The sequence below is a fragment of the Chiloscyllium plagiosum genome, unplaced genomic scaffold (assembly GCF_037043375.1).
Source record: "Chiloscyllium plagiosum isolate Xiang-an unplaced genomic scaffold, Cpla_swu_hap1 HiC_scaffold_7, whole genome shotgun sequence".
Classification (NCBI taxonomy): Eukaryota; Metazoa; Chordata; class Chondrichthyes; order Orectolobiformes; family Hemiscylliidae; genus Chiloscyllium; species Chiloscyllium plagiosum.
The window spans coordinates 116153952-116171248 of record NW_028270145.1 but is presented as its reverse complement, the minus strand read 5'-3'; the positions used below and the strand labels follow the sequence as shown (position 1 = coordinate 116171248).

Sequence of the window (17297 nt, the reverse complement as noted above, 5' to 3'; positions counted from 1 at the left end):
GCCCAAATCTGGATATTATCTCGCTGCATTTAGACAAGGACTGCTTCAGTAATCGAGGAGTCACTAAAATGGTGCTGAACGTTGTGCAGTCATTGGCAAACATTTTCATCCTGACCTTATGATGGAGGAAAGGCCTTCCCTAATGGAAGTGTGGGTGTCTCCACATTGCAAGGACATCAGTGACTGAAGAAGACAGCTCACTACTACATCCTCCAGGACAATTAGGAATGCGACAGGTAATAAATAATCAGAACATGCATGTCCATGGAATGATTCTTTTAAAAACTTCTCGTAGTTTTCCATTTCCAGCATTTTTCTATTTAAAAATGCTCACTCATACTTGACTGCAACTTGTAATCAAAAGCATTTTAATACAATATTGTACAGAATACAGCAACTGAAACAAACATTGTAAACATTCAGCAGGTAAATAAAATTGTAAAGCAGCAATAATTCATTATAATGTTTACACAATAATGTAGAGCAATTTTGTCAGTATGGAAGATTGAGATGCACATCTGATTGAGATATTCAAAGTGACTGATGAGATTTGTAAAATTCAGCGCAGGAAATATGTTTCCTCTGGTCGGAAACTACATCTTCGCGTCAAGCTGAGTCATTCGGGGGCGATACCAAGAAACACATACTCACACAAAGGAGAGTGGAAATTTAAAACTCACTCTCCCCCTGAATTTTGAGGGGTTTGAAGATCAACTGAAAATTTCCACACTGAAATTGATCAATTTTTATTGATAGGTAAATCAAGGAATAGTAGATAGAGTTGGAGATATACTTCGCCATGATCTGCCGAATGGCAGAATAGCTAGGGGGGCTGAAAGGTCTCCAGTTCCTATATAACAAACTCAAAGAGCTGAATGGTCTCTTATTTCAAATGTAACAGTCCTGAGGCGCAGAAACACCTCCTGTTCCTGTGTAACAGACTTGAGGGGCTAAATTATTTTATTCATTCACAGGATGGGGGTACTACTGAATCCACCATCATTTATTGCCCATCTCTAAGAGGGCATTTAAGAGTCAAACATATTGCTGTGGGTCTGGAGTCACATGTAGACCAGACCAGGTGAGGATGACAGTTTCTTTTCTTATCGAACATCGGTGAACCAGGTGGTTTCCTGAAATTTGACAATGGTTTAATGGTCATCCTTAGACTTCTAATTCCACCATTTGCTGCAGTGGGATTCAAAAACAAGTCTGGAGAATATTTCCTGGCTCTCTGGATTAAATAGTCTAGTGATTATAACATGCTCCATTGCCTCCTCAAGTTTACTCCAGTTCTGTGTAACAGGTTTGAGGGGCTGAATGGCCTTCTGCAGTTCTGTGTAACAGGCTTGAGGGGCTGAATGGCCTCTTCTAGTTCTGTGTAACAGGCTTGAGGGACTGAATGGCCTCCTCCAGTTCTGTGTAACAGGCTTGAGGGGCTGAATGGCCTCCTCCAGTTCTGTGTAACAGGCTTGAGGGGCTGAATGGCCTCCTCCAGTTCTGAGTAACAGGCTTGAGGGACTGAATGGGCTCCTCCAGTTTTGTGTAACAGGCTTGAGGGGCTGAATGGCCTCCTCTAGTTCTGTGTAACAGGCTTGAGGGGCTGAATGGCCTCCTCCAGTTCTGAGTAACAGGCTTGAGGGGCTGAATGGCCTCCTCCAGTTCTGAGTAACAGGCTTGAGGGGCTGAATGGCCTCCTCCAGTTCTGAGTAACAGGCTTGAGGGACTGAATGGCCTCCTCCAGTTTTGTGTAACAGGCTTGAGGGGCTGAATGGCCTCCTCTAGTTCTGTGTAACAGGCTTGAGGGGCTGAATGGCCTCCTCCAGTTCTGAGTAACAGGCTTGAGGGACTGAATGGGCTCCTCCAATTCTGTGTGACAGGCTCAAGGGGCTGAATGGCCTCCTCCTGGTCTTTGTAAAGCATTGTTGGAATGTGGTCAGAGCTGCTTTGGCCAGCATTTATTGTCTAAGTACCGATGAAGAGTTAATCTGCACCATTCAGAAAAATTAAACAAAGCTTCCGGCTGACATGATCATGTGACTGTGTTCTCATGTTTAGATGTAAATGATTTGAACCATAGTGAGTGAAACACTCAGTTTTATGATAAACATAGACAGCGTTGTATAGCTAAAGTCAAATCAGCAAAACAGTCACAGAATAACAAAACAATCAATATCTCTTACTGCACAGGCTGGCCATTCAACCCATCACTCCTATACTGGCTCTTTGGTAGAGAGCTCAGGTTCGTGCCGATTTCCCCCACTCGCTCTATACCAAAATTCCCCCCGTCAACCATTTCTCCAATTCCTTTTTTTGAAAGTTCCTGTTGACTTTGCTTCAATCGCCCTTCCAGGCAATTTACAACTCACAGAGGAAAACACAAACACTTCTCCTCAGTACCTTCTCTGTGTTTTTGCCAATCTCCTTTGCCAGTCTCTCGATGTCCCAGCGGTCTTCCCAAGTGAACATTCTCCATTTTGATCATTCACGGCTAGGGCCTCCATGAGTCATCGGGATGGTTGACACCTCTTCAGGGAGGCTTTGAGGACGTCTAGAAGGTGTTTCCTACCTTGGAAGTCCGAGTCGAGCAGTCTCATTGGGAATCCAGATCAGGCTCACAAATGACATGTACTGCCCAGTGGAGCCCAGGTTTTGATAGACTGTCCCTTCAATGGCGGGAGAGGATATTGCTGTGAGACTCCCTTTTCTGCCCTTGGATTTGGAGGATCTTCTGAAGGTGATACTGGTGGGACCTCTCCAGTGTTTTGAGATGCCCAGTGCAGGCATTCCAAATCTTTAAAGCCAATTGGGATCACTGCTGCCTGGAAGGCTATGGCTTTGAGACCCTGATCCTAAAGTATCACCATGTATCTGTGCGGAATGCTTCAGCCTGAACAGAACGAACAGTCTGAAATGAACAGAAACTGCAGGAAATAATCAGCAGGTCAGGCAGCATGTGCACAGAAAGTCACAGAGTTAACGTTTCTGATCAATTACTTTTCAGTTTATCCCAAACCCTCTTTTAGGGGCAGCACGGTTAGCACTGCTGCCTCACAGCACCAGGGTCCCAGGTTCGATTCCACCCTCGGGTGACAGTCTGTGGAGTGTGCCTGTTCTCCCCGTGTCTGCATGGGTTTTCTCCCACAGTCCAAAGATGTGGTCAGGTGAATTAGCCATGCTAAGTTGTCCATAGTGTTAGGTGCATTAGTCAGAGGGAAATGGATCTGGGTGGATTACTCTTCGGAGAGTCAGTGTGGACTGGTTGGGCCAAATGGGCCTCTTTCCACATTGTAGGGAATCTAATTTTCTTCACAATTCCTATGGCTTTGACTTGTTTAAAGCATCTTTCCAGTTCTCATCAAACATTCACTCTGTCACTCTCTCTCCAGAGAGAGTCGTCAGACCTGTTCGGTTTGACCAGTGGTTTTGGTTCTATTTTAGAATTGATTTCTTTCCAAGACCAGGCTGGTATGGGGTGGATGATCGGGGGAGTCCGTGACTGATGATTCCAATTGCACTGAAGGTAATGTCTTTCCTACATTCTACAAGCATGAGGTTATTTTGTACAAAGAAAGGACAGAAGGAGGGAAGCTGAAGAGTTGTGCCTGTAATAGGACTGCACCTTGTGTCTTCATCTGGATCCAAACAGCTGAAGAAGGTGGATGAAGATTTGGACAATGTCGACGTAGAGACGGAGTGCACCATAAACATATTCCTCCGGGCTGATGGAATGTTTCCTGTTTCCCAGGATCAGCTGGGTGTCAAATGCCAAAAACTAGAGAGAAACAGAGCGAGGGAGAGGGGAGGAGAGAGAGAGAGAGAGAGTGAGGATTAATGAAGGCCGAAGTTGGGGGTTTTGGGGGGTTGGGGGGGGTGAAGGCAGGAGCAGATGTGTGGGAATGATCCAGGCTGTCCGATAAGGCAGACGTCAAGACAAAAGGCTCACAACACCCTCCCACCCCCACACTGAGGGAGCGGAGAGAGAGGAAACTGCTCCCCTGCTTCACCAGGAGGGGTCAGTGTCCATGTCTGAGGACACCAGCTCTGCATTGCTGTGACACCTTGAGTCAAGGCAATTGTTAACGTCTGTTCTGCTGTGAAATGGCACCGGTCTTTGAAATAAACAGGAAATGGCCATGCCATAGTCACACAACCGAGGGAATTCATCCAGAAATTGTGGCAGTGTACAGGGTTCTGTATCTAACCCCGTGCTGACCCTGTCCTGGGAGTGTTTGATGGGGGGACAGTGTAGAGGGAGCTTTACTCTGTATCTAATCCCACGCTGTCCCTGTCCTGGGAGTGTTTGATAGGGACAGTATAGAGGGAACTTTACTCTGTATCTAACCCTGTGCTGTCCCTGTCCTGGGAGTGTTTGATGGGGACAATGTAGAGGGAACTTTACTCTGTATCTAACCCTGTGCTGTCCCTGTCCTGGGAGTGTTTGATGGGGACAGTGTAGAGGGAACTTTACTCTGTATCTAACCCTGTGCTGTCCCTGTCCTGGGAGTGTTTGATGGGGACAGTGTAGAGGGAACTTTACTCTGTATCTAACCCCATGTAGTTCCTGTCCTGTGAGGGTTTGATGGGGACAGTGAAGAGAGAGCTTTACTCTGTAGTATGAATGATACAGTTAGTGATACAAGAGTCTGCCGTGACAGTCAGCCGAGCTGAGATCTGGACACGATTTACTGACAAAAGTCAACATCCCTTACCAGAGTGAAAACAATGGCTGCGATTGCAGAATACAGCATGTGAAGCCATGGAATCTGCCGGAACACAAACACATTGGATTATTTGCAGCATTTAACCTCCTCAGTAGCACCTTCCAAACCCTCGACCACTTCCATCTCGAAGGACAAGGGCAGCAGATACATGGGAACACCACCCCCTGTAAGTTCCCCTCCAAGTCCCTCATCATCCTGACTTGGAATTATAGGTAACTATAACTTGTGGATAATTTAGGAGCAGGACCTCCTCCTCTTAGTTTTAAAGAAAGTAAAAAAACAATTTGGAAATCGAAAGAACTGCTAATATTGTAAATCAGAAACAAAAGCAGAAATTGCTGGTAAACCTCAGCAGGTCTGGCAGCATTTACGGAGAGAAATCAGAGTTAATGGTTTCAGAACCATACTGAGGAAGAGTCATAGGACCCAAAACATTCACTCTGGGTCTCTCCACAGATGCTGCTAGACCCGCTGAGCTTTTCCAGCAATTTCTGTTTTTAAGAAAACTATTTCACAGATATACTGTACACACCCCTTAAGGAGACTTCCCATTCTGCTACAATCAATGCAGATTGATTCCTTGTGTTCCTAAGTATGAGAACTTAAGAACTGGGAACAGGAGTAGGTCATTCAGCCCTTCAACTCTGCTCTGCTATTCAACAGGATCATAGCTGATCCAACATTCTTCATGTCCACTTTCCTGCGTTTTTCCTGTGACCCTTGATTTCCCCTCGAGTATCTATCAATCTGTGATCACCTCGATTACTGTTTTTCCTCAATTGAGTAACTTCAAACTCCAAGACAGACATAGACATAGACATAGACAGAGAGAGAGAGAGACAGAGAGAAATGCACACGTGCACGTGCGCGTGCGCACACACAAAATCCCTCACAGTGACGTGGAGAATTTTGGCCATTACTTACATATTTGAAGGACAGGACAATTGTAACTACAATCCCAGCAACGAAGAGGCCAATTCCCAGAACACAGAACAGGCCACCACATGAGGTGAAATCCACCTGGAGCACAAATCATTGCAGCTATTAATTCTCAACACAACCTGTCACAACAGCCCCCCCCCCCGCCCCCCCACCTAGCCCTTCACCCTCAGCAGCTGTACCCCTCTCCCTCTCCCTCTTTGGTTACCTTAGTCTGGAAGCAGAAGATGGTGACCCCAAGACACACCAAAGCGGTGATCCCCAGGCAGAGAAACACAGATTTGGTGCTGTAGTAACTGCGGACAGAAGAATGAAAGGTTACTTACCCACACAGACCCTGAAGACAGAGCTCACATCAGCTCCAAGTACCCGACATCAAAGCCAACAGTACAGCAGGAGGCCTTTTGGCCCATCGTACTTGTGTCAGCTCTTCGAGTGAATTATTAAATTCGACCCTCTCTTCCAATCCACTTCCTCCATAGTGCTGCAGGTAGCTGCCTCCTCAACTATTTCTCCTATTCCACCTTTTGAAAGTTCCTGGTGAATCTGCTGCCCACACCCTCCCAGATCACAACAACTCACTGCATAGAATAAAAGTTCCATAAAACAAAGAACTTCAAATGCTGGAGATCTGAACCAAAAACAGAAATTGCTGGAGAAACTCAGCAGGTTTGGCAGCATCGATGGGTACAGAAAAGCAGAATTCATGTTTCGGGTCCAGTTTCCTTTTTTCAGAACACTGATGAAATCAGTTCCAATGAAGGGTCACTGGATGTGAAACTGGTTCTCTCTCCACAACTCCTGCTGAGTTCCTCCAGACCTACTCATCTTTCACTTTGGCTCTTGCCCTAGTTGCCAGCTCACTGTGTCCATCCACTTCCTGACCATGCTGTTGTGAGAAACTTTCTCCTTGCTGTATTTGTCCGGGAAGATCGTTCCTGATTCTGAACTCCTCGATGAAGTTTTCCTGTCAGCCAGTCTGCTGGAAGGACAAGGATCCCAGCCTGGAGAGACTTTCCTCATTTCAATGAGGAGCAGGATGGCCTTGTGAGGTTTTGATCCTCAGTGATATTTGCAGGGAATCAGGCCCCTCCAGAATCAAGACGGTCAGCTGCCAGAACACTGCATTCCTTCCCATCGACTCATTTCCCTTCCCCAGGTGATGGGAAAATGTTCCAATGCCCCAGAGCCTGTATTGCCCCAGTACCCAATGCCACAGTATCTGTACTCCTTAGTACCCAACGCCCCCAGTGCCTGTTAATTACCCACAAGCTGTGCCCCTCTGGTTACTCCTGTCATGGATATCTTGCTCTCAATGCTTGTATTGCTCCTGCTAAACAATACTCCCAGTATCCAATACCCTCAGTATCCAATACTCCCAGTACCCAATGCTCCCAGTATCTGTATTGCCCCAGTAAACAATGGCCCAGTACCTGTCTTGCCCCAGTACCCAATGCCCCCAGTGCCTGTATTGCCCCAGTACCCAATGTCCCAGTGCCTGTATTGCCCCAGTACCCAATGCTCCCTGTGCCTGTATTGCCCCAGTACCCAATGTCCCAGTGCCTGTATTACCCGAGTACCCAATGCCCAGTGTCGGTATTGCCCCAGTACCCAATGCCCTCAGTGCCTGTTTTGCCCCAGGACCCAATGCCCCCAGTACTTGTATTGCCCCAGTAGCCAATGTCCTCAGTGCCTGTATTGCCCCAGTACCCAATGACCCCAGTGCCTGTATTGCCCCAGTACTCAATGTCCCAGTGCCTGTATTACCCGAGTACCCAATGCCCAGTGTCGGTATTGCCCTAGTACCCAATGCCCTCAGTGCCTGTTTTGCCCCAGGATCCAATGCCCCCAGTCCTTGTATTGCCCCAGTACCCAATGTCCTCAGTGCCTGTATTGCCCCAGGACCCAATGCCCCAGTGCCTGTATTGCCCCAGTACACAATGCCCCAGTGCCTGTATTACCCCAGTGCCTGTATTGCCCCAGTACCCAATGCCCCAGTGACTGTATTGCCCCAGTACCCAATGCCCCAGTGCCTGTGTTACCCCAGTACCCATTGCCCCCAGTGCCTGTATTGCCCCTGGACTCAATGCCCCAGTGACTGTATTGCCCCAGTACCCAATCCCCCAGTGCCCGTATTGCCCCAGTACCCAAAGCCCCCAGTGCCTGTATTACCCCAGTACCCAATGCCCCAGTATCTGCATTACCCCAGTACCCAATACCCCAAAGTCTGTATTGCCCCAGTACCCAATGCCCCAGTAACCATTGCCCCCAGTGCCTGTATCGCGCCAGTACCCAATGAACCACTGTCTGTATTATCCCAGTACGCAATGACCCCAGTGCCTGTATTGCCCCAGTACCCAATGCCCCAGTGCCTGTATTGCCCCTGGACTCAATGCCCCAGTAACAGTATTGCCCCAGTTCCCAATCCCCCAGTACCCAATGCCACAGTGCCTGTATTGCCCCAGTACACAATGCCCCAGTGCCTGTATTACCCCAGTGCCTGTATTGACCCAGTACCCAATGCTCCAGTAGCTGTATTGCCCCAGGGCTCACTGCCCCAGTATCTGTATTGCCCCAGTGGCTGTATTGCCCCAGGTCCCACTGCCCCAGTATCTGTATTGCCCAAGTACCCAATACCCCCAGTGCCAGTATTACCCCAGTACCCAATGCCCCAGGTGTCTGTATTGCCCCAGTTCCCAATGCCCCCAGTGCCTGTATTACCCCAGTACCCAATGCCCTCAGTGCCTGTAACACCCCAGTACCCAATGCCCCCAGTGCCTGTATTGCCCCAGTACCCAATGCGCCCAGTGCCTGTATTACCCCAGTACCCAATGCCCTCAGTGCCTGTAACACCCCAGTACCCAATGCCCCCAGTGCCTGTATTGCCCCAGTACCCAATGCGCCCAGTGCCTGTATTACCCCAGTACCCATATTGCCCCAGTACCCAATGCCCTCAGTGCCTGTATCACCCCAGTACCCAATGCCCCCAGTTCCTGTATTGCCCCAGTACCCAATGACCCCAGTGCCTGTGTTGCCCCAGTATCTGCATTACCCCAGTATCCCCAGTGCCTGTATTACCCCAGTATCCAATGCCTCAGTGCCTGTATTGCCCCAGTTCCCAATGCCCCAGTGCCTGTATTCCCCCAGTAACCAATGCCCCCAGTGCCTGTATTGCCCCAGTACCCAATGCCCCCAGTGCCTGTATTACCCCAGTACCCAATGCCCCAGTACCCAAAGCCCTCAGTGCCTGTATCACCCCAGTACCCAATGCCCCCAGTTCCTGTATTGCCCCAGTACCCAATGACCCCAGTGCCTGTGTTGCCCCAGTACCCAATGCCCCAGTATCTGTATTGCCCCAGTACCCAATGCCCCCAGTGCCAGTATTACCCCAGTACCCAATGCCCCCAGTACCTGTATTGCCCCAGTATCCCCAGTACCTGTATTACCCCAGTACCCATATTGCCCCAGTACCCAATGCCCCCAGTACCTGTATTGCCCCAGTACCCAATGACCCCAGTGTCTGTGTTGCCCCAGTACCCAATGCCCCAGTATCTGTATTGCCCCAGTACCCAATGCCCCCAATGCCAGTATTACCCCAGTACCCAATGCCCCAGTATCTGTATTGCACCAGTACCCAATGCCCCCAATGCCAGTATTACCCCAGTACCCAATGCCCCCAGTACCTGTATTGCCCCAGTATCTGTATTACCCCAGTATCCCCAGTGCCTATATTGCCCCAGTATCCAATGCCTCAGTGCCTGTATTACCCCTGTACCCAATGCCCCAATGCCTGTATTCCCCTAGTACCCAATGCCCCCAGTGCCTGTATTACCCCAGTACCCAATGCCCCCAGTGCCTGTATTGCCCCAGTACCCAATGCTACAGTATCTGTATTGCCCTAGCGCCCAGTGCCTGTATTGCCCCAGTACCTGCATTGCCCCAGTACCCAACGCCCCCGTATCTTTATTACCCCAGTACCCACTGCCCCAGTGCCTGTATTGCCCCAGTACCCAATGCCCTAGTACCTGTATTAAACCGGTACCCAATGCCCCAGTGCCTGTATGGCCCCAGTAACCAATGCCCCAGTATCTGGATTACCCCAGTACCCAATGCCCCAGAGCCTGTATTGCCCCAGTACCCAATGCCACAGTATCTGTATTGCCTCAGTACCCAACGCCCACAGTGCCAGTATTGCCCCAGTACCCAATGCTACAGTATCTGTATTGCCCCAGCGCCCAATGCCCAAAAGGCTGTATTGCTCCAGTACCCAACGCCCCCGTATCTTTATTACCCCAGTACCCACTGCTCCAGTGCCTGTATTGCCCCAGTACCCAATGCCCTAGTACCTGTATTAAACCAGTACCCAATGCGCCAGTGCCTGTATTACCCCAGTACCCAATGCGCCAGTGCCTGTATTACCCCAGTACCCAATGCCCCAGTGCCTGTATTACCCCAGGACCCAATGCCCCCGTATCTGTATTACCTCAGTACCCACTGCCTGTATTGCCCCAATACCCATTGCCCCAGAGCCTGTATTGCCCCAGTACTCAATGCCCCCAGTGCCTGTATTGCCCCAGGACCCAAAACCCCAGAATCTGTAGTGCCCCAGTACCCAATGCCACAGTGCCTGTATTACCCCAGTGCCTGTATTGCCCCAGTACACAATGCCCCAGTGCCTGAATTACCCCAGTGCCTGTATTGACCCAGTACCCAATGCCCCAGTGACTGTATTGCCCCAGTACCCAATGCCCCAGTGCCTGTGTTACCCCAGTACCCAAAGCCCCCAGTGCCTGTATTACCCCAGTACCCAATGCCCCAGTATCTGCATTACCCCAGTACCCAATACCCCAATGTCTGTATTGCCCCAGTACACAATGCCCCAGTGCCTGTATTACCCCAGGACCCAATGCCCCCGTATCTGTATTACCTCAGTACCCACTGCCTGTATTGCCCCAATACCCATTGCCCCAGAGCCTGTATTGCCCCAGTACTCAATGCCCCCAGTGCCTGTATTGCCCCAGGAACCAAAACCCCAGAATCTGTAGTGCCCCAGTACCCAATGCCACAGTGCCTGTATTACCCCAGTGCCTGTATTGACCCAGTACCCAATGCTCCAGTAGCTGTATTGCCCCAGGGCTCACTGCCCCAGTATCTGTATTGCCCCAGTGGCTGTATTGCCCCAGGTCTCACTGCCCCAGTATCTGTATTGCCCAAGTACCCAATGCCCCCAGTGCCAGTATTACCCCAGTACCCAATGCTCCCAGTGCCTGTATTGCCCCAGTTCCCAATGCCCCCAGTGCCTGTATAACCTAACCAATGCCCCCAGTGCCTGTATTGCCCCAGTACCCAATGCCCCCAGTGCCTGTATTACCCCAGTACCCAATGCTCCAGTGCCTGTATTGCCCCTGGACTCAATGCCCCAGTATCAGTATTGCCCCAGTACCCAATCCCCCAGTACCCAATGCCACAGTGCCTGTATTGCCCCAGTACACAATACCCCAGTGCCTGTATTACCCCAGGACCCAATGCCCCCGTATCTGTATTACCTCAGTACCCACTGCCTGTATTGCCCCAATACCCATTGCCCCAGAGCCTGTATTGCCCCCAGTGCCTGTATTGCCCCAGGACCCAAAACCCCAGAATCTGTAGTGCCCCAGTACCCAATGCCACAGTGCCTGTATTACCCCAGTGCCTGTATTGACCCAGTACCCAATGCTCCAGTAGCTGTATTGCCCCAGTGGCTGTATTGCCCCAGGTCCCACTGCCCCAGTATCTGTATTGCCCAAGTACCCAATGCCCCCAGTGCCAGTATTACCCCAGTACCCAATGCTCCCAGTGCCTGTATTGCCCCAGTTCCCAATGCCCCCAGTGCCTGTATTACCTAACCAATGCCCCCAGTGCCTGTATTGCCCCAGTACCCAATGCCCCCAGTGCCTGTATTACCCCAGTACCCAATGCCCTCAGTGCCTGTATCACCCCAGTACCCAATGCCCCCAGTGCCTGTATTGCCCCAGTACCCAATGCCCCCAGTGCCTGTATTGCCCCAGTACCCAATGACCCCAGTGTCTGTGTTGCCCCAGTACCCAATGCCCTAGTATCTGTATTGCCCCAGTACCCAATGCCCCCAGTGCCAGTATTACCCCAGTACCCAATGCCCCCAGTACCTGTATTGCCCCAGTATCCTCAGTACCTGTATTACCCCAGTACCCATATTGCTCCAGTACCCAATGCCCCCAGTGCCTGTATTGCCCCAGTACCCAATGACCCCAGTGTCTGTGTTGCCCCAGTACCCAATGCCCCAGTATCTGTATTGCCCCAGTACCCAATGCCCCCAATGCCAGTATTACCCCAGTACCCAATGCCCCCAGTACCTGTATTGCCCCAGTATCTGTATTACCCCAGTATCCCCAGTGCCTGTATTACCCCAGTATCCAATGCCTCAGTGCCTGTATTGCCCCAGTTCCCAATGCCCCAGTGCCTGTATTCCCCCAGTAACCAATGCCCCCAGTGCCTGTATTGCCCCAGTACCCAATGCCCCCAGTGCCTGTATTACCCCAGTACCCAATGCCCCCAGTGCCTGTATTGCCCCAGTACCCAATGTGCCCAGTGCCTGCATTACCCCAGTACCCATATTGCCCCAGTACCCAATGCCCTCAGTGCCTGTATCACCCCAGTACCCAATGCCCCCAGTTCCTGTATTGCCCCAGTACCCAATGACCCCAGTGCCTGTGTTGCCCCAGTACCCAATGCCCCAGTATCTGTATTGCCCCAGTACCCAATGCCCCCAGTGCCAGTATTACCCCAGTACCCAATGCCTCCAGTACCTGTATTGCCCCAGTATCCCCAGTACCTGTATTACCCCAGTACCCATATTACCCCAGTACCCAATGCCCCCAGTGCCTGTATTGCCCCAGGACCCAAAACCCCAGAATCTGTAGTGCCCCAGTACCCAATGCCCCAGTATCTGTATTACCCCAGTGCCTGTATTGCCCCAGTACACAATGCCCCAGTGCCTGTATTACCCCAGTGCCTGTATTGACCCAGTACCCAATGCCCCAGTGACTGTATTGCCCCAGTACCCAATGCCCCAGTGCCTGTGTTACCCCAGTACCCAAAGCCCCCAGTGCCTGTATTACCCCAGTACCCAATGCCCCAGTATCTGCATTACCCCAGTACCCAATACCCCAATGTCTGTATTGCCCCAGTACACAATGCCCCAGTGCCTGTATTACCCCAGGACCCAATGCCCCCGTATCTGTATTACCTCAGTACCCACTGCCTGTATTGCCCCAATACCCATTGCCCCAGAGCCTGTATTGCCCCAGTACTCAATGCCCCCAGTGCCTGTATTGCCCCAGGACCCAAAACCCCAGAATCTGTAGTGCCCCAGTACCCAATGCCACAGTGCCTGTATTACCCCAGTGCCTGTATTGACCCAGTACCCAATGCTCCAGTAGCTGTATTGCCCCAGGGCTCACTGCCCCAGTATCTGTATTGCCCCAGTGGCTGTATTGCCCCAGGTCCCACTGCCCCAGTATCTGTATTGCCCAAGTACCCAATGCCCCCAGTGCCAGTATTACCCCAGTACCCAATGCTCCCAGTGCCTGTATTGCCCCAGTTCCCAATGCCCCCAGTGCCTGTATTACCTAACCAATTCCCCCAGTGCCTGTATTGCCCCAGTACCCAATGCCCCCAGTGCCTGTATTACCCCAGTACCCAATGCTCCAGTGCCTGTATTGCCCCTGGACTCAATGCCCCAGTATCAGTATTGCCCCAGTACCCAATCCCCCAGTACCCAATGCCACAGTGCCTGTATTGCCCCAGTACCCAATGTGCCCAGTGCCTGCATTACCCCAGTACCCATATTGCCCCAGTACCCAATGCCCTCAGTGCCTGTATCACCCCAGTACCCAATGCCCCCAGTTCCTGTATTGCCCCAGTACCCAATGACCCCAGTGCCTATGTTGCCCAGTACCCAATGCCCCAGTATCTGTATTACCCCAGTACCCATATTGTCCCAGTACCCAATGCCCTCAGTGCCTGTATCACCCCAGTACCCAATGCCCCCAGTTCCTGTATTGCCCCAGTACCCAATGCCCCCAGTACCTGTATTGCCCCAGTACCCAATGCCCCCAGTGCCAGTATTACCCCAGTACCCAATGCCCCCAGTACCTGTATTGCCCCAGTATCCCCAGTACCTGTATTACCCCAGTACCCATATTGCCCCAGTACCCAATGCCCCCAGTGCCTGTATTGCCCCAGTACCCAATGACCCCAGTGTCTGTGTTGCCCCAGTACCCAATGCCCCAGTATCTGTATTGCCCCAGTACCCAATGCCCCCAATGCCAGTATTACCCCAGTACCCAATGCCCCCAGTACCTGTATTGCCCCAGTATCTGTATTACCCCAGTATCCCCAGTGCCTGTATTACCCCAGTATCCAATGCCTCAGTGCCTGTATTGCCCCAGTTCCCAATGCCCCAGTGCCTGTATTCCCCCAGTAACCAATGCCCCCAGTGCCTGTATTGCCCCAGTACCCAATGCCCCCAGTGCCTGTATTACCCCAGTACCCAATGCCCCCAGTGCCTGTATTGCCCCAGTACCCAATGTGCCCAGTGCCTGCATTACCCCAGTACCCATATTGCCCCAGTACCCAATGCCCTCAGTGCCTGTATCACCCCAGTACCCAATGCCCCCAGTTCCTGTATTGCCCCAGTACCCAATGACCCCAGTGCCTGTGTTGCCCCAGTACCCAATGCCCCAGTATCTGTATTGCCCCAGTACCCAATGCCCCCAGTGCCAGTATTACCCCAGTACCCAATGCCCCCAGTACCTGTATTGCCCCAGTATCCCCAGTACCTGTATTACCCCAGTACCCATATTGCCCCAGTACCCAATGCCCCCAGTGCCTGTATTGCCCCAGTACCCAATGACCCCAGTGTCTGTGTTGCCCCAGTACCCAATGCCCCAGTATCTGTATTGCCCCAGTACCCAATGCCCCCAATGCCAGTATTACCCCAGTACCCAATGCCCCCAGTACCTGTATTGCCCCAGTATCTGTATTACCCCAGTATCCCCAGTGCCTGTATTGCCCCAGTATCCAATGCCTCAGTGCCTGAATTACCCCTGTACCCAATGCCCCAATGCCTGTATTCCCCCAGTACCCAATGCCCCCAGTGCCTGTATTACCCCAGTACCCAATGCCCCCAGTGCCTGTATTGCCCCAGTACCCAATAGGAGAAAGTGAGGACTGCAGATGCTGGAGATCAGAGCTGAAAATGTGTTGCTGAAGAAGGGCTCATGCCCGAAACGTCGATTCTCCTGCTCCTTGGATGCTGCCTGACCTGCTGCGTTTTTCCAGCAACACATTTTCAGCCCTGTACCCAATACCCTAGTGGCTGTGTTACCCCAGTACCCAATGCCTGCAGTGCAAGTATTGACCCAGTACCCAATGCCCCAGTATTTGTATTGCCCCAGTACCCAATGCCCCCAGTGCCTGTATTGCCCCAGTACCCAATGCCTCAGTGCCTGTATTACCCTAGTACCCAATGCCCCCAGTGCCTGTGTTGTCAAAGTACCCAATGCAACAGTATCTATATTACCCCAGTACCCAATGCCCCCAGTGCCTGTATTGCCCCAGGACTCAATGCCCCAGTATCTATATTACCCCAGTACCAAATGTCCCCAGTGCCTGAATTACCCCAGTACCCAACGCCCCCAATATCTGTATTGCCCCAGTACCCAATGCCCCCAGTGCCTGTATTTCCCCAGTACCAAATGCCCCAGTATCTGTATTACCCCAGTACCCAATGCCCCAGTGCCTGCATTGCCCCAGTACCCAATGCCCCCAGTGCCTATATTGCCCCAGTACCCAATGCCCCAGTGCCTGTATTGCCCCAGTACCCAATGCCCCAGTGCCTGTATTGCCCCAGTGCCTATATTGCCCCAGTACCCAATGCCCCAGTGCCTGTATTGCCCAGTACCTGTATTACCCCAGTACCCAATGCCCTAGTGCCTGTATTACCCCAGTAACCAATGCCCCAGTGCCTGTATTGCCCCAGTACCTGTATTACCCCAGTACCCAATGCCCTAGTGCCTGTATTACCCCAGTACCCAATGCCCCCAGTGCCTATATTGCCCCAGTACCCAATGCCACAGTACCTGTATTACCCCAGTACCCAATGCCCCCAGTACCTGTATTACCCCAGTACCCAATGCCCTAGTGCCTGTATTACCCCAGTACCCAATGCCCCCAGTGCCTATATTGCCCCAGTACCCAATGCCACAGTACCTGTATTACCCCAGTACCCAATGCCCCAGTGCCTGCATTGCCCCAGTACCTAATGCCCCTAGGCCTTTGGTTTCTCATGCCCCTCTCCCATTGCCTCTATTCGGGTAAGATTGAAATGTGAGATAACGGTGTTCGGTGGGAATCACTGACAATGAGCATCACAGAATCAGGCCACAGCTCTGCGCTGAGGCTTTCACACGTGTGGAACTTGTTCAATTACACATTTACATGAGCCTCTGTAGGATATTCACTTGTGGAAGGCATCGCATATACACACACAAACACACTTACACACAATCGTGCACAATCCCTCACTGTCGTACATACCCACACACACTTGCAAACTCTCTCTCTCAGTCAGATGCCCTCACATAGACACATACACATTCACACACACTGTCGTATACTCAGAAAAACTGTACGTACCTTGCAATTGTTCCAGTCAAATATGACATAGCCAAGGTCTGGGTGGAGAAACAAGGGGAGAGGGTGTCAGTAAGACTGAGATCACAGGCACCAGCACAGGGAAGGGGACAGAAAGGTAATGTTACTGCACTCATACTCCAGACAACACCAGGGTAATGGCCCATGGTGGTGGTGTCAGAAAGTACATCCAGATCAATGATTCTGGGAATGAAAGCCTGTTGTTAAAAGCCCAGCAGGTTCACGAGTATAATCGACAAGGTCATCCGCCCTGAGGGAGGCAGCTCCGATTCTGTGTACTCAGGTATCCAGAGTGGGGACTTGAACTAACAACCTTCCCACTCTGGGCTGACAGTGCTGCCTTCAACTAGAACCGGCATAGACACAAAGGGACAGACAGGCTGGGTGCAGTGAAGGTCTGGGAAGTCTGGAACCTTTTAAGAAGTAAGTGGGGGGAGGTGTTCCACCGAGTTAGAAATGCGATTTTATTTTCTCGGAGGGTGGAGAATCTTTGGATGCAAACTCAGTCACTAGGGTCACTGGGTAGATTTAAAATAGAGATGTATTTCTGATTATTAACGGGGTAAATGGTTCTTAGGATTGTACTGGTAGACACCATGGAAGTGCTGAATCAGCCAGGATTGTGTTAAATGAGAGAGCAGGGTCTAAGGGCTGAATGGCCTGCTCCTTTGTATGTGAACTAATAAAACAGCATAATACCCTTCACAAGCGCACATTCAAACCATCCTGACTTGGAAATATATTGCCGCCCCTTCAGTGTCACTGGGTCAAGATCCTGGAATTCCCTCCCTAAGGGCATTGTCTACTGCACATGGACTGCAGTGGGTCAAGAAAGCAGCTCACCCCCACCTTCTCAAGGGGCAACTAGGGACGGGCAATAAATGCTGGGTGCCACCCACA

General features: G+C 51.2%; 1 protein-coding gene across 3 annotated transcripts in view; it reads right to left on the bottom strand.

Annotated features, from left to right (window-relative positions):
- Positions 1-351: 351 nt before the first annotated feature.
- Positions 352-17297, bottom strand: part of tmbim1a (transmembrane BAX inhibitor motif containing 1a) — a 74187-nt gene continuing 57241 nt past the window's right edge. For all 3 annotated transcript variants that reach the window (XM_043694369.2, XM_043694368.2, XM_043694371.2), the window contains exons 8-12: positions 16380-16417; positions 5872-5959; positions 5649-5744; positions 4713-4766; positions 352-3775 (exon numbers count right to left, since the gene is read on the bottom strand). In XM_043694369.2, coding sequence (XP_043550304.1) covers positions 3632-3775; positions 4713-4766; positions 5649-5744; positions 5872-5959; positions 16380-16417 — 420 coding nt within the window. In that variant the 3' untranslated portion in view covers positions 352-3631. The remainder of the gene's footprint in view (positions 3776-4712; positions 4767-5648; positions 5745-5871; positions 5960-16379; positions 16418-17297) is intronic.